General features: G+C 36.7%; 2 protein-coding genes across 6 annotated transcripts in view; one reads left to right on the top strand and one right to left on the bottom strand.

Moving 5' to 3' along the window:
* Positions 1-16813, top strand: part of LOC117409208 (SHC-transforming protein 3) — a 46657-nt gene extending 29844 nt beyond the window's left edge. For 3 of the 5 annotated variants that reach the window (XM_059022072.1, XM_059022075.1, XM_059022055.1), the window contains 8 exons: positions 1361-1414; positions 5477-5528; positions 6299-6425; positions 6842-6998; positions 8301-8397; positions 11032-11223; positions 13289-13578; positions 15144-16813. In XM_059022072.1, the coding sequence (XP_058878055.1) occupies positions 1361-1414; positions 5477-5528; positions 6299-6425; positions 6842-6998; positions 8301-8397; positions 11032-11223; positions 13289-13578; positions 15144-15272 (1098 nt within the window). In that variant the 3' untranslated portion in view covers positions 15273-16813. The remainder of the gene's footprint in view (positions 1-1360; positions 1415-5476; positions 5529-6298; positions 6426-6841; positions 6999-8300; positions 8398-11031; positions 11224-13288; positions 13579-15143) is intronic. The other 2 variants (XM_059022067.1, XM_059022061.1) reach the window with 2 other exon arrangements.
* A 1005-nt stretch (positions 16814-17818) lies between these two features.
* Positions 17819-21822, bottom strand: LOC117409209 (sphingosine 1-phosphate receptor 3). The gene is made up of 2 exons (XM_034014872.3): positions 21550-21822; positions 17819-20823 (listed from the first exon to the last, which is right to left on the bottom strand). The coding sequence occupies exon 2, from the start codon at positions 20696-20698 to the stop codon at positions 19610-19612; it is 1089 nt and encodes a 362-aa protein (XP_033870763.3). The 5' UTR covers positions 20699-20823; positions 21550-21822; the 3' UTR covers positions 17819-19609.
* Between the last annotated feature and the right edge of the window lie 2169 nt (positions 21823-23991).

Here is a 23991-nt window from a genome sequence, read left to right as displayed (position 1 = left end):
ATATATATATATATATATATATATATATATATATATATATATATATATATATATATATATATATAAATATATATATAATTTTTTTTTTTTTTAATTAACAGATATTTATTTATCGCTCCTTGCAGATATTTCATTACTGCACTTCCGCCCCATGAGTCATAGGAAAAGCAGTGACTGATTTCTAAGAAGAGAGGCTAAAGTGTTGAGCTTCTGGGGGTTTGTATTCTTGTAAACCTCACAGAACTAACTCTTGCTTTTCCAATGACTTGCTTGTGAATTAGTCATTTAGTAGACGCTTTTATCCAAAATGACTTACACAGACTGGGGGTGAACAATTTTACAATAGTACCTCGGTTTTACGTCTCATCTGAAGTACGGTTTTAAATCTTATCCGAATGTTTTCAATGTCTCCTTTTTCCTCTTTCATATTACCTTCTGAAGTAGAGCATGCAGCTACGAGATATCTGCAATGAGCAAAAATGTTATGCATTAATAGCTTTGGAACAAATGTCAAAAATCAAACATGCTTTTTACTATAATATTAGCATCATTTATACAGGACAAACATTTTATTTACATGATGGTTATACATAACTGTACTGGTCTACTGAAATTATTTTAACAGATTTATGTCCTTTTAATAAGATTTGATTGCTGTTGAAAAAAACGTATTTGTATTTAAGTGACACAATACAAATGTTAATTTCACATGTGATGTCCACAAATAACAAATTCAACCCCTATTGGGATCTTGTGAGTCATTTAGCATCCCTGATTCATGTAAATGTCTACACTACTCAATTAGTGTACATGGAGAACCCTCTATATATTTTGTGCTTGAATAATCACCAAAGATTAATTGTTCAAATAAAAAAAACTAAATAAAACCTAAAGAGACTTTGAATAACATACAAACACGCTTTCATTGATTTGACGTGGAAATCTAATTATTTATGTAACTTTATATAGTGTGCCATGGGCCCACACAGATCTCACATTCTGCAGTTCCTGCATGTTGGCACCTACATTTCCTAAAGGAGGATTATTTCAAAACATATCGAACTTGGGGCATCCTAATCAGCCTTGCACTCTGGGGTATCTAGAATTCACTGCATGGAATTGTTCTGTATACTTTAGCTTTGTTCAGCGACAATAGGTGTAAGTTTAGGGCACTGTGGATTTCTACGGGTTAAGGGTAAGGGTTGTAAAAATGCAACAGTTTAATACAGAGCTGTACAACAGTTTAATACATAGTTTCATGTTGGATGATTGACATGCCTGGGTGTGTTTTCTATAGGCTCTTTACTGCAAAGTAATACTTGTGATTGATGCTTCATGTTTATGGTTTTGATCCAAACAGATTATAGCAAATCACCATATGCAGTCCATTTCCTTCGCATCTGGTGGTGATCCGGTAAGACATTACCTTAAACTGTATGTTTGTCTTGAGTATGAATGGAGGCAGCCCAGGTCTATAGATGTATATCTTATCCAGTTAAAAACAACAGCTCCTCTCTCTTGTTCAGTGAGCTACAATTGACTGTGATAAAACTCCTTCGCTTTTGAGCTGATGACAGACAGCCACAAATTCTGAAATGGGATTTGGCCTGGTGTCCTGGTAGCCTTTTTCATTTCATAAATTCTACATCTTCTACATCTGACAATTGTCAGACATACACATTTTGATTGATAGATAGATGGTGATTGATGTACAGTGCCTTGCATGAGTATTCACCCCCCTTGGACTTTTCCACATTTTGTAGTGTTACAACCTGGAATTAAAATGGATTTAATTAGGATTTTTTGTCACTGATCTACACAAAATAGTCCATAATGTCGAAGTGGGGAAAAATTCTACATATTTTTCAAAATTATTTACAAATAAAAAACTGAAAAGTCTTGATTTGCATAAGTACTCACCCCTTTTGCTGTGACATCCCTAAATAAGCTCTGGTGCAACCAATTGTTTTCAGAAGTCACATAATTAGTTGAATGGAGTCCACCTGTGTGCAATTAAGGTGTCACATGATCTCAGATTAAATGTTTCTGGAAGGCCCCAGAGTTTGTTAGAGAGCATATCTAAACAAACAGCATCATGAAGACCAAGGAGCTATCAAAACAAGTCCGGGATAAAGTTCTGGAGAAGCACCAATCAGGGTTGGGTTATAAAAAAATATCCCAAACTTTCAACATCCCCCGGAGCACAGTTAAATCCATTATTAAAAAATGGAAAGAATATGGCACAACCACGACTCTGCCTAGAGAAGGCCGTCCACCAAAACTCAGTGACCAGGTAAGGAGGGCATTAGTCAGAGAAGCAACCAAGAGGCCAATGGTATCTCTGAAGGAGCTGGAGAGATCCACAGCTGAGATGGGAGAAACCGTCCATGGGACAACTATAACCCGGACGCTCCACAAAGCTGGGCTTTATGGAAGAGTGGCGAGAAGAAAGCCATTGCTGAAAAAAACCCATATCAAATCCTGTTTGGATTTTGCCAAAAGACATGTGGGAGACACAGCAAACGTGGAAAAAGGTTCTCTGGTCTGATGAGAGCAAAATTGAACTTTTTGGCCTTAGCACAAAAAGCTATGTGTGGCGCAAAGCCAACACTGCTCATCACCCTGAAAACACCATCCCCACGGTGAAGCATGGTGGTGGCAGCATCATGTTATGGGGATGCTTTTCATCGTCAGGGACTGGGAAACTGGTCAGGATTGAGGGCAAGATGGATGGAGCCAAATACAGGGAAATTCTAGAGGAAAACCTGTTTCAGTCTGCAAGAGACCTGGGATTGGGGCGGAGGTTCACCTTCCAGCAGGACAATGACCCTAAACACACAGCCAAAGCTACACTGGAGTGGTTTAAAAACAAGAACCTGAATGTCTTAGAATGTCCCAGTCAAAGCCCAGACCTCAATCCGATTGAGAATCTGTGGCAAGACTTGAAAATTGGCGTCCACCAACGGTCCCCATCCAACTTGACAGAGCTTGAGCAATTTATACATATATACCTATGCTACTTTGTGTTGTAGATTGCATACTTTTCTATCTACACTTACTAATGGGCCATTCCGTGACAAATCACCCAACCAGTTACAACCTACCATCTCTGATTTACACCATATGGGTATTTACTTAACATATGGGTATTTACTTGCTAAAGACCCAAATCCTGAATATGATATGCCAAAGCTGCTGTCTGAGCCAGTGACGCAGTCATGGCCTGCCCTCGAGGGCACAACAAGACTGCGCTCACAAATCTCATCGCCATTTTTCCATTCAAGACTGACCTGATCGGAGAGCCTTGTTCAGATAAGTACATTGTTGCTTCTGTCTGTATATATTTTGCATTTGTTGTGTTTTTACACAAATTATATGTGATATTTAAACTAATCATTGTAATAGTTTTACTAATTACGTGTATTGTGTGCACTACAGCCAGTTGCTTGTTACGTCCCGCTGCAGCCTTGTGCCCCGCGTGAAGCCAGCGGCTTGAGTCACTCCTTCCCAGGGATCCAGCAACATAAGTCGACAGACTTTGTGCTCTCCTCCCAGGCTGCATAGCTCCAGCTGGAGCTTATTTTAATTCTCGTTTTTGCTTTTTAGCACCATACAAGACATTTTATATTATTTATGTAATTATTTAATTACTGATTTTTGTTGAGAAAGTATTTTCTTTTTGTGTGTTTTTTCTGTTCTTTTACAGATTCTACACACAGGCCAGTACCATACCCGTACCAATTCGGTGCTTAAGTCACTGACCCGGGACTGTACTGTACCGACCCATTGCTAAAGTCACAGAACCGACCCGGGATCGATCCGGTGCTACAGTCAACGAACCGGTACCTACACTGTCCAAAAGCCACTGAACCAGGCTGGTGTCAACCAGGTTCAGAACCAGTACCGCACTGATCCTGAACCAGTACCGACCCAGTGTTAAATACACCAAACCGGTAACGAACCAACCTGGTACCTTGCAGGTACCGATCTGGTTCTAACCCGCAACCGAGGTGCTCAAGTCACTGGTCAGGTACCAAACCGGTCCCACTCGTGTCTTGACCTGCCCGATCGGTATCTATAAGCAGTTTGAGGCAACAACTGTACAACAGTATATGTACACTGCATTGCTTGCTTCTTGCATCATACCCGGGTTCTATCCCTGTGAGACATGCAAAGCCTATTGAGGATAAGCACGGCATGTGCTCTTCCAGAGCATGCCAAGGAGGTATTGGCTAATTACAGCTTCTGCGAGTTTTGTGCCCCTATTTCCAAGTGCACGCTTGAGAAGTGGCTATCCCGCAGCTCTACAGAGCACTCTGCATCCCTTACTCCTGCTCAGCGCTCTTCCCTATCGCCCTCTCGTAGAGAGGTGTCTGCGTACTGCTTAACTAGAACCTGCTCCGTGTGTCAATGTCAGTGGTCAGTTTGAACTCGCGGTGGATGAGATGCTGCAGCAGCACTCGCACTGCACGTGGGAATCCACTAAGGAGCTGGCTCGCCTGCTTCTCAAGCGACCGCCTCCAGTACGTAAACCAGCGGCAAACTTGCGCCCCAGGCCCCAACAGCCTCAAAGACCAGCAATGTTCAGAACCGGCCCGCAACTGCTCGACTTGGAGTGCAAAACCTTGATTAACATCATTACTATGATAGCAGAGCTATTAACATCTCCATGTCACATAAAAGTAATTGTTCATCTGGAATAAAAGGTGCTGACTTTTTTCCCCACTATGATGATGTTTTATTCATTTACTTATGTCATCTGATTCAAATTAAATGTTTGTTACCTGAAGATACAGTATATTCAGGTTTCCTGGGGGGGGGGGGGCAGTTTAGGTTTAGATTTTTTCAATTGGTAGATTGTTTAGATTGATAATTGAGATTTGTTGTTTTCAAAGGCCAAAAACTTTAAGGTGTAACTTCCATTTGGTTTCTTTTAAATTTATCTTTTTGGATTTGCCATGCGATTTCTAATAAAATGACACCTCCCACAAGTCCGCAGCACAAACCATTTTTTAGTTAAAGGTTGGTTAACATTAAAGGGGGTACCCATCAACCACTTTTGACCCCTTAGAATTTATATTTGACTAGTATTTCAGGTTGTACATTACTCTTCACATAACGGTATAGAATGAAGTACAATATATCAGCATCATATATATGATGATGACCTTAATTGAAAGAAATAATGATATCCTTATTAAAAAAAAAAGTTAATTTTATTAAAATATGAAAACATTTAGGATTTGTATTTATTTAGCATTTACGTGTTTTAAACAATTGCATCCTTTCTTAATATAATAAACTTTTGCCTACATATGTGTGTCTTTGATACCTTGACTTTTTACTATACCTGCAGTTCCACCTGTCTGTCTACTTCCAAACATCATAACAATATTAATCTTTGTTCCAATATAGCTGAGTAATGTTGCAAGGTGTATACGTTATTGTCTTAGTGTATTTATATTTCTTAATGCAGGACACGACTGACTATGTTGCTTATGTAGCAAAAGATCCTGTAAATCGCAGAGGTAAGACATATGAATCGAAGGGATTTTATTTTCTCTCTCTCTCTCTCTCTCTCTCTCTCTCTCTCTCTCTCTCTCTCTCTCTCTCTCTCTCAATAATGTATTGGATATTTCAGTTACAGTAGGGTTTGGATTGCCTTAGACGTCGGTCAAGTTCATCCCATAGGCTAGGGGAATTGTGTAAAGTCGCTGCTGTGGAAAATTGTAAAACAAACAAAACAATGCATCAATCTGTCAAAGTCTGTATAGGCAAAGTGAACCTAGCCTACACACTGATGGAATATTGGAAGTTCAAAGCCCAAGATATTTCAGTATTCCCCATGCTGAAAAATATTCCATCTGTTGAAGTAGCAGAAGAGGAACCAATGAGGCTGTGTGGTCCAGTGGTTAAAGAAAAGGGCTTGTAACCAGGAGGTCCCCGGTTCAAATCCCACCGCAGCCACTGACTCATTGTGTGACCCTGAGCAAGTCACTTAACCTCCTTGTGCTCCATCTTTCGGGTGAGACATAGTTGTAAGTGACTCTGCAGCTGATGCATAGTTCACACACCCTAGCCTCTGTAAGTCGCCTTGGATAAAGGCGTCTGCTAAATAAACAAATAATAATAGTAATACGTTGCTACTACGAGGGGGTGGGAGGGGTTCTGCTGGATATTATGCATGTAGTTTTAACCCTAAACTATTGACTGGCCAATAAAATGCCATATTTTGTTTTCATTATATCACAAAATACTACTACATGCATATGTTATAACACATCTTTATTTATTGCAGCGTGCCATATTCTAGAATGCTGTGAGGGTTTGGCTCAGGATGTAATTTGTACCATAGGGCAAGCGTTTGAACTTCGATTCAAGCAGTTTCTGCAGTGTCCTTCCAAACTCCCCACACTTCAGGACAGGTGGGTGGTGTTGATTTAAAACATTACAAACAAGTACTTTTCGACAGGTTGTAGCCCCACAAAAAAGTGCAGTATGGTGTTGCTTCATTGTCATCAATTAATTTCTTTTAGGGTTTCATTTTTAGGGTTAGATTCTTACTGATTGTGAACACTTGATATTTGTCAAGCAGTAAAGGCCAGTAACTCTTGCATTACATTGTGCCAAACTCACATGGAGAAGCCATAATGCTTGAATCTTCCATTTAGAGATTCATTGTAAGTTGCATCATATTTCACTGAGGGTTAAAAAAAGACTATTATGTGATACAGTAAGATGCCACTAAAGAAGGTCCAAGGTCCAGCCAAATCATACTCTGCTGTTTCAATAATGTATGATAGAGGGGTCATTTTTAATTTTTTATTTTGCTTTTATCCAGAATGTTAAAGTTAGAAGAACAGGCATGGATGGAAGAGGAGGAGGAATCCACAGACCATCCATATTACAACAGCATTCCAGGGAAAATGCCACCTCCGGGGGGATTTATCGATGTTAGAATGAAGAACCAAACAGCATGTCCTACAGATGGCGCCCAGGTCTGTTTTCTATCAAGCCACACTTAACAAAGTAAAGATCTACCAGTGTAGGAGTTACGATACAGTTTAATTAAGTTGTATCTGTAGATTACAACTTTCCCAGTGGAGTTGTGCAATGCCCCTCCTTCCTGACTTGTATCTCGCATTGATTCGTTCTGAATGCTTTAAACCCACCCCAACTACTGAGTGGCAGCACATGCCTACATTAGTGGAGGATTGTAATACGCGCGCAAGATTTAAAACAAGATTACAATTACTAGAAGCTGAGGATTGTTCTTGCTCTCGAGATTTAAAGCTATAGTACAGTTCAATCATAGGGAGTATTTACACACTTGTGGAATTTTAAAACTGAATTTAAAATTGTGTCAAAATGTAAAAGAAATGCATAAACACAGAAACCCCCATAAGAATATGGCTGCGTCCATAAGGATTTAGTTGTGGAAGACAGCAAAGGAAAGAAGGTACAATTGAAGTGTGCAAGTACTGTTGAGTTCATACATACTGTGACAGAAAAAAACTAAAGTAACCAAAAACAATAACTTCATACAGTATATATAAAAAGCAAAAGCCCCCCAAAAAAACTATTTACATAAAACTCGAAAATAGTTAAAAAATAAGCACCGAAAAATGAAAAAACAGAAGCCCTAGTTATAATATCGTTTTAGTTCAGATACAGTTCACTTCAGTGGCAGCAAATTTATTATTATTTTTGTCAGTTAACAGTTGATTTATTCAGTAATTTCACAGCAGTTTACTTCTCTGGGTCTATACATGTCATTGCAAAGTGGACTTTTGTGGAATTTCACTCCATTTCGGTTGGACAAACTAACCTCTTATCTGGTAAAGCGTCGTCCCTCCATGGATCATTGGGTACTGCCTCCTCCTCACTTTCAGAGAAGTTGAGGGCCATGATCTCCAGCAAAGTAATGCTTGAGAAAGTTTCCCATGAAACATCAGTAACGTGTAGTTTTCCAGCTAGGCGCTGCTTACAATCAGCCATTTATCAAAGTCTATTAGTTCTGCTATCTTGCTGGAGAGCAACTTTTGTTATAGAATACATGTCGGGGAATCAACCATGGCATAACCAGCCTGTTTAAACAAAAGTCTGTGTTGTGTAACAACTTTTTGACCAACCCTATAGGAAGTCATCTTTCTAGAGTTCACAGTTTAGTAGTAGGAGCTGTGGTCCGTTTGTAGATCACAAGACCTCTACAACCACAGGATAACTGATTAATCTATTATTGCTGTAGATTTGATTTGTATTATTGCAACTTGAAAGCAACTATTGTTTGTATGTTATAGCCCACCACGATGACTGGAAGAGACCAAACCTACTATCAGGGACGACACTTTGTAGAGAACCAGAGTGATGATCGGAAGCCTGCACCTGTCAGGCAAGGTAATCGGGAATGCTGAAGCAGCTGTTAACTTTCATTACCGCTGTCATGAGCACTAAAAAAAAAAAAAAAAAAAAAGTTTACATTTATAAAATTAGTCAAGCACACTGTCAAACTTGCCTTTTAAAGTCACTTTCTACTCTAGATTCTCCACACATACAGTGTTAGAGTCCACCATGCTTTGTTTGCTCAGTTAGAACTCCACTTAATATATGCAGTTACATATTTCCTCTAAAAGGGACACCCTCATCAGTACAGAGGGAAGTACATGCAGGCAAGGGCAGATGTAACATAATATATTACATTCAAGACTGAAACACATCTATATATGTTTTATAACAATACCTGTCAGTGTTAATCAGCTATTTCTGTTTTCCTAGTTGCTCAGCTCACTTAAAATGCTGGTACCTTGCGATGCTATTTCAGATCTGTGTGACTCCTTTATGTAGTTCTGATATTTCCTGAAGCTGGTTGAGCAGCGTTTTACATGGGGACTGACATCCCAGAGGTTACATCATCATTCCTTTCTGGTTGGCTCAACAATTCAAGTTCCTAGTGCGCCATCTAATGGTTAAACTATTAGACTGGAGTTTTAGATCCACAAAGCAAATCTCTTCTCTTTCTAAAGTATTTTTTATCTTGGCTTTTTTTGTGCATATAATAAAGTGTGTTTCCAAAGTTAATCCATATTTATTTTTTATTTACAAGTTAACTCAGTTGCTATTGCAGTGATCAATAATAGAGTTGATGAAATCTTAAACAAAAAGTATTGTATTGGCTGCAGAGGGGATTTATATCTATCAATAAAACTCCTGCATAAAATCTGATTCTGATCTATAGCAGGTCTTCAGAAAATCTACATATTTCTTATTTAGCCTCTCTGAAATGTTAGTTAAAAAGAAAAGTTAATATGATATATCAAAGTTCATACAGTCATTACTCTGTTTTTTTTGTGATTTATGGACAGCTCATGAAAAAGTGAGACCGGGAAGTGAGAAATAGTGTTTTAATGCATTGTCTTTTAAAATTGCAATCCGCAGTACAGAAAGAAAAAAATAATTAGTTTTGAGAATGACTGGCTCTACCACAGTACAGGCTGGGCCACATGTCTGTACAGTCAGCACTCGGATATCTGTTACCCAGATACACGTCAGTCGCGTTTTACCACCCTTGTATTAAGAATAAAATCAATCACCATTTTATATATATATGTAACAAATTAATGCACTTACCCGTCACACGCGATTTCCGACTCTGTCACCAGTTTTCTGATACAAAGCCCATCTCTTCAATGTTACAATTTATCTGAATATCCGGTCACAGGCCGCGTTTGGTTTTTTTTTTTTTTGTTTGTTTTTTTAATTCTCTCTAATGCCAAATCAGTCTGTCTTATATTGTGCAGTTACACAGAGCTTCCTCCAGTTTCACCTGACGAAAACGCATCCAAAACAAAGTGAACGAGACAAGTTACTGTAACAGTTAATCATTAAACAGTTTTAGATACTATGATGTATTTTTTTTTATCTGTGATCTTTTGTGCATTTTCATTTGCAAATGAACTGTGACATTAGGGTCTTATCGAGCACTATATTCTGCAATTTTTAATACAGACTTTGGACAGTGTTTTAATTCTGGAAACCAGTTTTTTTTTTTTTTGGTTTTGCTAAATTGTTATTGCCTTTTATGTTTTACGCAGTTCTGTGCATGGACAACATTTTGATTTGATTTTGTTGTTAGGTCATTAATGGGAAATTTTACATACTGCTACAATACGTACTGAATTTAAAAGTATGTACTGTATTACAGTTAACGTGTCGTCTCTTTAGTTTTGGCGAGTGACGTTTTCAGAATCATGTCGTTCTGAATTAAAATACTACTTCTGTTAAAAATATAGTACTATACCAACACAACCAATACAGTACATCTAATGGAAGCCTACTTATTTTAAAACACAGTCCTTTCAGATATGTATTTTTGATATTATATCTTTTTTGTGTCCCCTGAAAAACACACAAGGGTTGGAACGTGCCAAAATGAAATAATCAGATATGCGTCACACACGTTTAACCGTCACTGAAGTCAAAATTTTATAGGGGTGGATATGCAAGTGCTGACTGTATTATTATTATTATTATTATTATTATTATTTTATGTTAAGCAATCCCATAGTGGGAGATTGAGTTAACCTCAGGTAAGAGAAGAATTTGAGAAACCAAAAACACAGCAATAAAATGTAAAAGTGTCAATAATAATAAAAAAAGAACAGCTGTACAACATTGCAGAGTTTAAATTGTGATACTCGCTCTTTGAGAACATGTATTCCAAAATAAACTAAACACGGGCTAGTGAAACTGCACTAAATGTATGCAAACTTTATTACTTAAATTTTAATTTTCATCTCCTCTACACCATGGAGGCTACAATAGAATTGCCATCTCAAGCAAGTAGTTTGACAGCTGGATTAGCGGAACTCGATCAGCACGAATTGTGGACTACTGTACCTTAACAAAGTTAATGTTAGGTAGTCAAAGATTATAGTGCTAACCGGGGTCTATGAAACCACCATTAAAGGTTAAAACATTTGGTATTACAGTATAGACAATTGTTCCTCTTTCCACGTAATCTGTTTTATCTAGGTTCCAGTGATGTGATTTGTCAACCAGAAGGGAAAACGCAATTGCCAAAAATGGGGGAAGTCCCGACATACGTGAACACCCAGCACATAGACGTCCAGGCTCTGGTAGCATTGCAGGCCAACTCTGACACTGTGATCAATGGAACAGCAGGGACTGCCAAAGACAGTCCTAGAAAAGATATATTTGATATGAGTAAGTACTGTTATTTGTATAAAACCTTCCAATTATTCTTGCAAAAATAATTATAGCAATGCCATGTGATTGTCTTTGCAAAGTTCTTTTTGCATTTAATTATACCTTATCCGTTTGGATACAAAAATTGCGTGGACTTATTGGCTTCCTAGTACCAGGGCTTCAAAAACAGCAACATGTTAGGAAGATATTATATAAGCTGAATCTCAGATACACTTTAATTAGAGCATTTATTATACTTCTGAAATAAATTGAATATTGTTTGAAAATAAATTAAAACAGTTCCTGAAAGTATATCATGGTGCTTAGAGGATCAGTAAAAAAGTCCTTTCCAGCTGCCTGAACTCCAAATAAATCAATGTTCATTTAAAAGGAAACCCCTATATAAAGTTCTTAGTGGCCCATGTGCTTCCCATGTAAAAACAGTGCTGCTTGGAATTCAGTATTTTTATTTACCTTGGTCTACCAACAGGGAGCTTGGTTGAAAAGAGGTGATTGGATTGACAGTGGCAACAGAGATGGTCACTTGCATATACAATGTACAGTCTGAAGAGTGGATAAATATCAATTCTAAACAAGTGGCCTTAGTGGGAGAAAAATAGGTAGCAAAGGCAGCACAAACCAGCACGTGTATTATGTTTTTTTTAGACTAGGATACATTTCATTACCTCTAATTTTCCAGAAATGTATAAACGACTGGAAAAGTAAGGTTAATGATACTAATGGCTATTGCCAAATGTTATACATATTTTAATTTTCCTATATTCACAACATACAGAGTACTCTGTGTACGCAGCCTATATAATAATAATAATAATAATAATATTTATTTATTTTTATATATCGCCTTTCATAGTGGACCACCATCACAAAGTGCTTTACAGAGGTAGGCTGTGAACTGTGCATTATATGCAGAGTCACTTACAATAGGACATTGATTTAACATCTCTTCCGCATGGTGGAGCACAAGGAGGTGAAGTGACTTGCTCAGGATCACACTGTGAGTCCGTCAGTGGCAGGAGTGGGATTTAAACCGGTGATCTTCTGGTTACAAGCCCTGGATTTTAACTACTGGACCACACACTGCCTCCTTAAATGACAAAGTGGACTGTTTTTTCTTGAGAAAACGTGGGAGTTAATTCCAAATGTGCTAATGTTCACTATCCTGTACTTGTACTAACTTAAACGTGTCCATTTTCTAGTTTAGCATTTAAAGGCCCAGTATTCCATAATAAATTAAAATAAAGTGCACATCGGTGCTATCTAGCATCTTAACTTTGTTCTGCCTCCTTTTTTTAATTTATTTTTGTCTTTCAATGAAGTTAGTTGGTTATTTTAATTTCACAATGTTTTTTTTTGTTCTCGTTGATCTAAGATCTGGTTGATACAGCAGCAAATCCAGCTGACAAAGTCGATAACCAGAGCAGCTAAATGTTCTCCAATACTTGGAATGGCATAAAAATAGCTACTAAATGTCAGAAAATCAATGAAAACAGGAAAGAAGAGAGTTAGGATATGACTTGATGGATCTGTTACACATAAACAAGATAAACAAGCGCTTATCCTGGAGCGCACGTTTTTATAATTACAGGGAAATATACTGTGTTAACTGTATTACTAAAACAAAGTACAGTATCCCATATTAATGAATTACAGCTGATAGTGGTGTGCAACTGTGCAACTCATAATAGCATAACAAATTACATGCCTCAAGGTTTTGAAATCCATTTCTTTATCTAGCTTCAGCACCATTTTTACTGACCGCTTATTACTACATAGTTGAATCTTTCATTTTAAATAGCAATTTCACAGTGAAACCCTTTTTGAACAGTTCTGTTCTCCATTTTGTTCTGCTCCTATATGAGTCGTGCCCCCCCCCCCCCCCCACCCCACCCATGCTTTCATTGTTGGACAGAGACTATTAAACCCTGCTTAGCACACGCTGTGAAACCCTGCTTTACTGAAACTGTGGGGCAGGTTAATGGCATGAGTTTAATAATGACACATTCAGTCCAGCACAGAGCTTATTTTCTAATAGTTTAATACATGTTGTTGTTGTGTCCAGAACCCTTTGAAGATGCCATTAGGAATCGGAGCCCTGTTTTAAACAAGACTGCATCCATTGATAACAGTAGCCCTCTTCTAGCGAGAGCAGCAACCTTCAATGTGAAAGAAGAACTGAAATTGGAGCCTTGGTATCATGGAGAAATGAGCAGGAAAGAAGCTGAACAGTTGCTGAAAGATGATGGAGATTTCCTGGTCAGGAAAAGCACCACCAATCCTGGCTCATATGTACTGACAGGCATGCACAATGGCCAGTCCAAGCATCTTCTTTTGGTAGACCCAGAAGGGACAGTAAGTATTACTTGCTAATCCTGGTACAGTATATGTGTGGACAGAGGTTCAGTAGTAAGTACAGCTTTAATGATAATTCATTAGGTTTTTGCCTTAATAATGATTACTTGATCATGTTACACATTGTACAAGTATCCCATCAGAACCATAACATGCATGATACCTCAATGTATCATTACATGTCTACTAGTATGTGGTGTTGAGCATGACGACTGAAATGCAGCGTCTCTTATCAGCTGACTCCTGCTTCCAAGCAGTGTTGCAGCAGGGAAATGGAAAGCACAAAAGACATTTCTTGCCCAGAGCCATACAGTGCGTATGTGGCTAAACTGAGACTTCAACCCCAAAGGTTTCATATTCTAGTTCCATTTCCTCTACACATGAGCTGGTTACATGTTATTTTTCTAACAATGATTACATGCCTTGAGTATCATTTATAAAGACACTGATGTAAAATAAGTCATTTTTTTGGCACATTTTGTAAACATTAAACTTAGAAAAGCTTTATATAATGCAACCACTGGGGGGGGGGGGGGGGGGGTACTTAACTTATAGGGCTGACATTTTATCAACAACAGGTTTGCTGACCTGAGTAAGAAAGATTGGTTAGTAATACAGTAGGTTAAATAGGGGTTTAATTTAATCAATTTTGTGTGGTAACGCTTATTTTAGAATGATCATGACCTCAGCGGTAAACTTAATTTTGTCAATATGTAAAATTTACCTTCCTTAAGAAAAGTAATCGGACTGACTTTTTGTTGAAAGTGTACTGTAACTGGATGTGCTCTCGCACTAGCAGTGGACACGGCTGCATCCCCACAGTGCTATGCAGCACATGCAGACATGAAAGGGCTCGGTGTTTTATAAGAAACCAGCCAGTTAAAGCCTACAGCAGTGGGCTTCAAACTTATGTAACATTACCAAGTCATATTATTGTTATTCAGGCGGACTTTAACTGAACTTTTTCCACCTAGTGGTTTTCAAGGAGCGGTACTGCCAGGTACAACTACCCTTCTGTGGCTGTATATTGTAATGTATCATCATGTGGGGTGTTGAAGTAATGCATCATGCCTACTGTACTGAATAAATACAAACAGTCTATAAAATAATACAATTGAATTGGTTTTGAAGTTGGTTACAAAATCCAAGGGCAGGAAGCTGTCATTTAAAGGAGCACTTAAAAATGTAAGCTTTTTAATGTTTCTGTGCTGGATGTTTTAGTTTTACCATTTGCTAGATAAATTCATGGATTGTGCCATGACTAGAGCAGGCAGAGTCCATTCAATTAAGTGAGTAACAACGTAAAATCTAAGCGACTTTAGTTCTACATATAAAAGTGTATGGTACAATGCTTTTTATAAAGCTGTATGCTGTGTGTGTTCAGTTCAATTCACATTTATGGACCAGTGAAATTGTAGGTGATTTTATAATTGAAGTAACAAAAGGTCAGCCTAATGCCTGTAACTTTAGGCTGAATTTTGACTATGTGACTTAAGTTTTAATTTGTAATTGAGTGTTTGGCAAATAACTAACTTGATCTTTTTATCTATTTATTTTTTTTAAAGGTGCGGACAAAAGATCACATATTTGAGAGCATAAGCCACCTCATCAGCCATCACCGTGACAACAATTTGCCAATAGTCTCTGCTGGAAGTGAACTGTGTCTTAAACAGCCAGTCGAGAGAAGCCAGTGACAAGTGAATGCTTTCAAATGGAAAACAACCGAATCACAACTTTCTCCAAAAAAAGTCAAATATAAGATACCAGTGTCTTTTACATGCTTTCATGATTCCCCAGTTCCCCTGCTTAGGAAAACTGGAAGCAGTTTGTTGATCCAACACACTTGATTTTTAGAACTGTGATTATTTTATTGTGATTATTGAAATTATATATTTTTCGAGATGACATATTGGTTTAATTAATAGATGTTCATTTTGGTGTGTTTTAAAAATGCAGCTGTTAATTGTTTAGATTAAATGATCTATGATCTCACTGATGTGAGAATACAAAAAAAAATATTTTAGGATTAAATAATGTTCTAGTCTAACAAGCACAACCATATTTACAAATATGTTGGTTAAAGTTGGACTACTTCAAATATGTAAAAGTAAAAAGAAGAAAAAAAGCAGCAGCTAATATTTTAAGAAAATACGTTTTTTAAATGATCAGAAATAACTTTAACTGCAGCTAATATGTAACAGTTTAGTTTTTAACACAGTGTCCGATCGTGGTTGATTCTGCTTCAGAAATGTGTACATTTGCTTTACTCACAAAATACTTTAACCTGTCCATAAACTGCACTGAGTTATCTGGACTTGCTGTTTAAAAAGTGTTGCTCATAGTACTATACAAAACACACATTTGTCATCAAAGTCGCATGACTTGAGAATATACAGTTATTGTGGTAAATGTATAGACCTTTAACCCTTTGAGAATTGTTTGTGTATGCACATAATGTGAAAGTTCATTCTTAATCTGGCTGTATAAAAGTATTTATTCAAGACAAAACTATGTACATTTTTGATAATGTGGGACAGATCTGATGTATAGGACAGTGAACATCACAAGCTTGCCCTGATTGATAATAAGCGTACTGGAGGTGAATTTATAAGGATTCAGATTTCAGTCCGATTATTTTTTGCATATTCACTTTGCTCAAGGGGTTAAATTGTGAAAACTGTGTGTGGTTAATGAATGCACCCCTATTTAAAAACATAATTTATTAGAAAAACAATATTTTTTGTAAACTTTACACTGAATTATCAAATGACTTGTTAAATGAAGTTTCTGCTAATGACATCCAAGAACATCGAGTCCTTTGATGCTACTGTATTTTGTGATATTAAAAAGAAAAGTTCTTAATTGCATAGCAGAGAACATTTTAAACAGCTGAAGAAAATCTTTTACTTGTGCAATATAACGCGAGATGGGTTCATAACATTCAACTGCTGCAATGAGCCCGGCTCAGATGCTGCCCAAATAAAGTTAATTACCTCAGTCATTATGAATGAAAACCTTTCGCTTGAGTGTAGAATCATGAAACCAACTGTTTTAATATGTATTCCTTTATTTGTAATACAATTTTGCCAAACAGTAAAATATACGTCCTTATTCAATGAGTGCAATTTAAATCCATATTTAATTTAAAAGCAGTTTTGTGAAGCATTGGTTTAAGCAACTGATTTACCTTTGATACTACACCCCAAAAGTTCACAATAAAATAAGAAATAAAGACCTTTGTTTCATAGTCTGTTAAAATATCATTTTTTTTTTTTTGTTCTAAACTTTTTATATTATTTTTTAAGACAGCTACAGTATTGGTCTAAAGTAAGCAAGCAAGCGCTATTTAACTTGGCTGGGATGTATTATAGTGTTAATGTAACAAATCATTTTATTTGAGATAATAAGTGAAAGGGTGTTTTATAGCTAGAAACAAGTGCCCTCTATTTCATTGTAAAACAAAGGGGTTCATTTTAGTAATCTAAATGGCAGCAGATCTTATTAATGCTCCATAAAAATTAGAAACCTGTTATATAGTATTAATTTTTTTATTAACTTTGAAAAGTTACAGAATAAGGGGTTAATAAATACCCCCCCTGAGGATAAGCACCAGTAAGATCAATATAGTGTTAAAAAGTGAGGGTATTTAGATTTGAGGCTCTTTAGATCATTAAAATGGGGCCCAAGGTCAAAAGGTCTTGCTAAGGTCTTTTTTCATGATAAGACAATGCCAGATTTCTATGTTATTGGAAAATGTGCCTTTTCTATGTACTTTTAGTGAGTATTCTTAATAACCCTTGGGATGGTGACGTTTCTTTGTAGACAGTTTTCTTTACTCTGAGATAGTGTTTTAAAATGTTACAGCATGAGATTAAACGGTCGCACCTTTTCTTTTTAGATTTTTCTATACTGAACATGAATGGTACTATACTGACATTTAAATAAAGGGGTTGGGAATAAAAGGTTTAACACAAAAGTAATTTCCTGAAGATGTTTACAGATTTAACCTTTGATTATGTCAATTACCATTACTCTGTAAGACTGTTGGCAATAAAACAGCAAATGTGTCATTTTTTTTCTGCCATCTTCCGTGTCTGGATTTAAATGCATCTCAGCAGAGGAGTTTGTTCACCTCTAGAGCACACAGGTTAGTATGTACAAATGTATTAAACTTCAAAAACGGTAACATAAAATGAATTTCTATGTAGATCAGATCTTCACTGGGACCAAATTGAGCTGGGTCAGGCTGTAAAGGAGAATACGTACAATAATAATCATTCATCCACAGAACTGCGTTACACTGGCTTTTATAAACACATCATCTTACCTTTTGTTAAAGATAAATAAAATAAAGTAATTGAGCCATTAAGAAGTAATAGAAAACTAATTATTACAAGTAAGAAACATGAATATGCAGTAAACTTTTCTCAAAAAATCTAGTCTTCTATCAAAGATTTTTTTTTTTTTTCTCAATACTGAAATGAAACACTAATAAAGAAGTTATAATAAAGAAGTTTGAAAAAAACAGATGTCAGCGGATTACTGGACAAGTATCACCCCTGAGCGCCTGGCCAGTAGGGGTTGCTATAGTATGGTGAGGTGAAGCCACATACCTATGTAAACCAGGCTAGATAAACAAAAGTGCCTTTAAATAAATAAGAGCCAGGCCATGTGGTGACAGCAAAACAAAAATAAACTATATCTTTAATACCTGTTCTCGAGATGAATTAGTCTAATGCAGGCAACTAAAACAAGCTCCTGAACTCGAAAAGGCCCCTAAACCCAGAATATATCAAAAAAGTAAAAGAAAAAAACATTTTAGAATTGCAATAGAGTCACTCCGAAGGATTTTAACATAATAGAAATAAATGTACATTTCTTATAAAACAAGCACCACTGACATTTTAAATTGTTCACATGCATTATTTTATTTAATAGCTAAGAAAATACTGACTGTTGCCACTTTAAATTACCTTATTACATATCTTTTATGTACACTATATATTACATGTAGCGTGTCAATAATAATACACATTTATTGATACTCAACAAACAAGAAACATTAAGGGGTCTATTCAATTTATCTAAATGCTGGCATAAATACACATGTGACTCACAATCACGGTTACTGAGCTTCATAACCATGAGAGGGCTGTATTTAAATTTTCAGGTATTTAAACCACTGCAATTTAGATCAATTCAACAGACCATTAAGGCTTAGTTTGTCTCCCTTTTCATCATCAAAGGCCCATGCACGTGCTGTATGTGTTAAATTCAAATATTTCACTTTAATACAATATTACTTAAAACAATCCAATAACATTCACATGTATAACCAGCTTAGTGGCCAAAATCAGGAATTGTATCATTGACTGGTGTTCTTGAATACCATATAACTTAAAATGGCATTTTACACAATTGAGCTCCCTGATTTATTGAAACTGACAATAAATTCATTTTAATTCCAGAAACCCATTTTATCCACCAGATGGGGTTAATTCTGCATTTCATGAGCACTTAACATATTTGAATATATATCATAAACAATAGACCTTTATAAAGCTTTTAAGGCATACCAGTAAATACTTTTCCTTCAACTGTTTGTCTATAATTAATCAGTATACTTTTTCATTAAGTTGCAGAGATATATTTTCCTGTAAAGTACAGTACATAATAATATTAAAAAAGCAAAAGGAACATAAATAATAATACTTTGCTTACAACTAACTACATCTATGACTATCATTTTCTTATACAGTACTCTATTTTTAACAATACAATGTCATTTACACTTTAATTATGTCCCCTCAGGTGTAACGACCTGACATTTCATAACATGATGTTTTAAAGGCATATTTTTAACTGAAGAAAGTGTTTTAACATTAAGCACGTTAAATAAAAGTCCTTTAGTAAACCTCAAAACTTGAAGTTTTGTGCTGCTGTTGTATGTGTCTTTAGGCAATAAACAGAGTGAAGAGGCAAGTTCTTGTTCAGATTTAAGTCCACACAATTAAAAGTGTCTCCGTGGCTATCAGCACCCTTCACTGTTATGTGAAGGCTCGGGTTTTGTAATAGCATTCGGCAGTACAACGATTTGTGGAAAATCTCCTTCTTTTTGCTTCTGGGAATGGCAGCTGCTGGACTTGCTTCGGCTGTTATCCGGCGTTGGCTGTATTTGAAGGCTATTTGCTGCTTTGGTCTTGAAGAGACAGCCACACACCAATTGGAAGAAAGCCCGGCGCATCTCCTTGCTAGCCAGTGTGTAGATCAGAGGGTTCATGGCAGAATTTAAAACAGCCAGGGCAATAAACCAGTCAGCCTTGTACAATATGTCACATTTTTTATTCTCGCAAGCCACATCTATGAGAAGCAGAATAAATATTGGGGACCAGCATGCAATGAAGACCCCAACGACAATAACTACGGTTCGAAGCAGAGCCATTGACCTCTCTGAATTGTTATGCTTGGTCACCTTTCGACTGCTGGACTTGACGAGCGCATAGATACGGGCATACAGAACAACAATAGCCAGCAAGATGGCAATGAAAACGATGATGCAGAAAGCAACATAGAACTTGGAGTAAAGGGGTAACACAGTGGAGCAAACAGGAAGGTTACCAATGCAGTTCCAACCTAGGATGGGCAATGCTCCCAATGAGACAGCAATAAGCCAACAGGTCCCAATCAGGAGAAAAACTCTGTATTTCTTGTTTGCATCATATGGCCTCATTTTAACCATGGTCATGTGTCTTTCTATGGCAATAGCCAGTAAACTGAACGTGGAAGCCCCCAGTGCTACAAACATGCTGCCTTCCCTCACAAACCAAACGGTCAGAGACAGGCTCATTGTATTTTTTCCTGACATAAGGATGTTTACTAAGTAAGCTATTCCCGCCAATAAGTCACAAAGTGCTAGATTGCCAATGAAGAAGTACATTCGGTTGTGGAATTTGTGGTTTTTCCATATGGAAACTAACACCATCAAATTCTCCAACACGATCAAGCTACATATGATTAAAAAGGCCACAGTAGTTGAGTCCATGCCACCCGTTCTCTTCTCTCGTACATCAAGCTTCCCTGTGTAGTTGTAGTGAAGAGTGATAATGTAGTTGATAGACATGTTTGGTTCTTTGAAAAAAACAATAAATGTCCCCAGAAGGCAAAGTTCACAGTTGGTCACTTGATGATAGCAGCTTCAGAGATCTCTCATTTTTTTTTGGTTCCAGATTCTTTAAAACTGAAAATCTTGGCAAAAAAAAAAAACAAAGCTACAAATTAGCAGTTGAATGTACACAGACCTGTCAGCATTGGGTCACAACCTAAATTATAAAGATTGAAGTTTATAGTACAGTATAGGGCTACTCAGAAGCACATAGTAAAACAAAGGTATCTAAAGGTACTGTATGATTCAATGCAATTACACAGTGTCGACTTAATAGTATATTTTGAATTAGCACAGTAATTACTAATGTTTTACACACGTTTACTCTGCATTTATGCCCTGCTATTTTTTCACATATATATATATATATAAACAAAACATCATGAAAAACAATTGGTATGTGTTATTATTTTACTCAGATATGGGTATAAAAATAGCAAGTTACTACTCAGAACAACCCACTGGTCTTGTGATATTTTTTGTATAATATTGTTTTATTCAACTCAGTACATCTGCCTTGCGCTTTCTTTTGTGTTAAACACAACGCACGAAGTCTGTTTGTTGTGAGTGTATTAACAGGCTTTTGTTATACTGCTGGAGTACTAATAAGCATTTGCTACGTTTTCACTATCATTTTACCAGATTTTCATTGTCACCCAAGTTCAAATGCTTTTTCATGGCTGCTCTATATCGCATATTTTAACATTTTCAATGAAATCATATTGCTTTCTTCTATAGGCTAATACACAGCAACAGCAAACGTTCTAGTAAAATCGTTTGGTAAAGAAAGATATTGATCAAATGCTTACCGTTTTCTTATCGCAATCATTTTCCAAGTTTTCAAGAATGACCAGAAAACAAAAAAATGAATTGGTTTAAAATTCTCCCGTCTTCATATTTTTTATATATCCATCAGCAAAGTTATTTATTTATTATTATTATTATTTTATGTTGGTATCACTTAACAATGATATCTCTCTTCCCCATCAGTTTCAGTTTGCGTTTATGTCACCTGTCTGTGTTAGTCCCTCAATAGTTCTGCAATAAAACGCTGCCTTCCCAAGCCCTGATCAGTTTCTTGCATTCTACAGCATTCCATCTGTTATAAATTATGACACGCCTCTTGTGACCAACGAATAGAGGCGTGGTCTAGTTCAGCGATTCTCGAGGGGAAAGGGAAATATATATATATATATATATATATATATATATATATATATATATATATATATATATATATATATATATATATTAGCTTGCCCTATATATATATATATATATATATATATATATATATATATATATATATATATATATATATATAGGATGCCACTAAATACAGTAGCTTCTTTTATGAAATAATTATTAACGTGAATATATTAAGGATATGAATATAAACTTTCTGCTGTTTTGGGTATTAACAATTAGTACAAATAATAAAATGGAAAACTTTGCCTCATAGCCAGGGGATGATGTCTTGTATAAATTTGGGTTGCCAGCATTCCAACACTTGCTCACGGAACAAACTCAGTGGTGAAATTCTGAATACAATCATGTCAACCTTGAGCCCTTCTAACACTTTCATTTCTCTTATTTACCACTAGTTTCCTGCCTGCTTTCTACAATTAAGCTACCATTAAACAATGCAGTGGATATGCAGCATGGCGTAAATATATAGCCAGTGCAGTGTTTCCCAATCTTTATCAAAGTCAAAACAAAAAGGTCCTTGTTCAACCAAACAAGACTGTTAGTGAACGACAGTCGGCCATAAAAATAAACTGTCTGGCAAAGGCAATAATCATTGGGGCAAAGAAACTGTTTTGTCATTTAGCCTCATCTCCTCTGTTCTTGAATGATTAACTACTGAGATTCTCAGTGATGAGATAGGAGTAGCTCCTCAAAACCACTAGATAAAATACTGATTTTGCAATAGTATTTAAAAGTATGCATGACACATGAATTCAAGCATAAACACTTCAGTCATTTTGTGTGTGTGTGTGTGTGTGTGTGTGTGTGTGTGTGTGTGTGTGTGAGTGCATTTGTGTGTGTGTGTGTGTGTGTGTGTGTGTGTTTTCTGCATGCAATGACAACCCCTGAGTGATAACTTATAGGACCAGAGAGGGAAACACTTGGCTTGAAATGGTGCAGGAGTTTATATTGAACTGGCTCAAATCCACTCCAGAACAGAACGCATGGGGGCACGTCTTTTGATGCCCCATTTACCCCCCTTAGACGGTTTGCTCTCTAAATATCCAGTTATCTCTAGATAGGATATAACCCCCTCTTTGCAAAAACACAAAAGATTTTAGTGAGCAAGCGGTACCCCACGATCAGCAGCACCCCAAAGTGTAGCCCATTATAACCTATACAGAACACATGGGGGCACGTCATTGGATGACCCATTTACCCCCTTAGACGGCTTGCTCACTAAAATCGTTAGTGTTTTTGCAAAGAGCAGATGATAACCTATCTAGGGATACCTCGATATTTAGTATTTAAACGTTTTTTTTTAAATGTATTATTTCAAATTTAAAGAGGTAAAAACAATATTCCCCACAACCCCAAACTAAAACACCCCTGGCATGTGAAGGGCAGGCATTTCAATTTTTTGAGAGAATTAAAAATTGGGTTGCTGGAGATGTTAGTACTGCTTTAGGCCACTCAAGTACTTTGTTTAAAGGATCCTGGCACAACAATAAGCCACACAGGACAAGCTTAACACAGATTCATAGAGGGCATTCCCCTGTGCCTACATATCTGCTGAATGGTGCTGTTGACTAAAGATAAAAATGACAAACACCCCCCCACACGGCGGCCACCCCCCATCTGATAGTTGACCTGTATAATTTCCTAATCGCCCAACTCCATGTTTCATTGTGTTTAAAACTATTTTACATCGGAATAATGTATCTTCACAACCAGGAATTAAACACATTTTTTATTTTTAAAAAAATCTCTCGATATTCCTATTAATGAAGTTTATAACTTAGGTTCGGGGGGGTTGACAAACTCTTATTCGCTACGTCATTCAATTATCACCTATTAATTCCCTACTGATTAATCATCACTATTATAAATACCCTGTGTACTCACTCCACACTTTGCTTTTGTTTCGTTTTCGCAAACCCACCTCCTGCCCCATCTCCCTCCTCCAGTACTCTTATTCTCAAAGCCATGGGGGGTCTCCTGCCTTGTCTGACAGCCAGGCACAAGATCTTCAATCCAGATCGGTGAAATGCCAAATTTGTTTT

This window comes from Acipenser ruthenus, chromosome 1, assembly GCF_902713425.1.
Source record: "Acipenser ruthenus chromosome 1, fAciRut3.2 maternal haplotype, whole genome shotgun sequence".
NCBI lineage: Eukaryota > Metazoa > Chordata > Actinopteri > Acipenseriformes > Acipenseridae > Acipenser > Acipenser ruthenus.
This window is presented reverse-complemented; position numbering and strand designations above follow the sequence as displayed.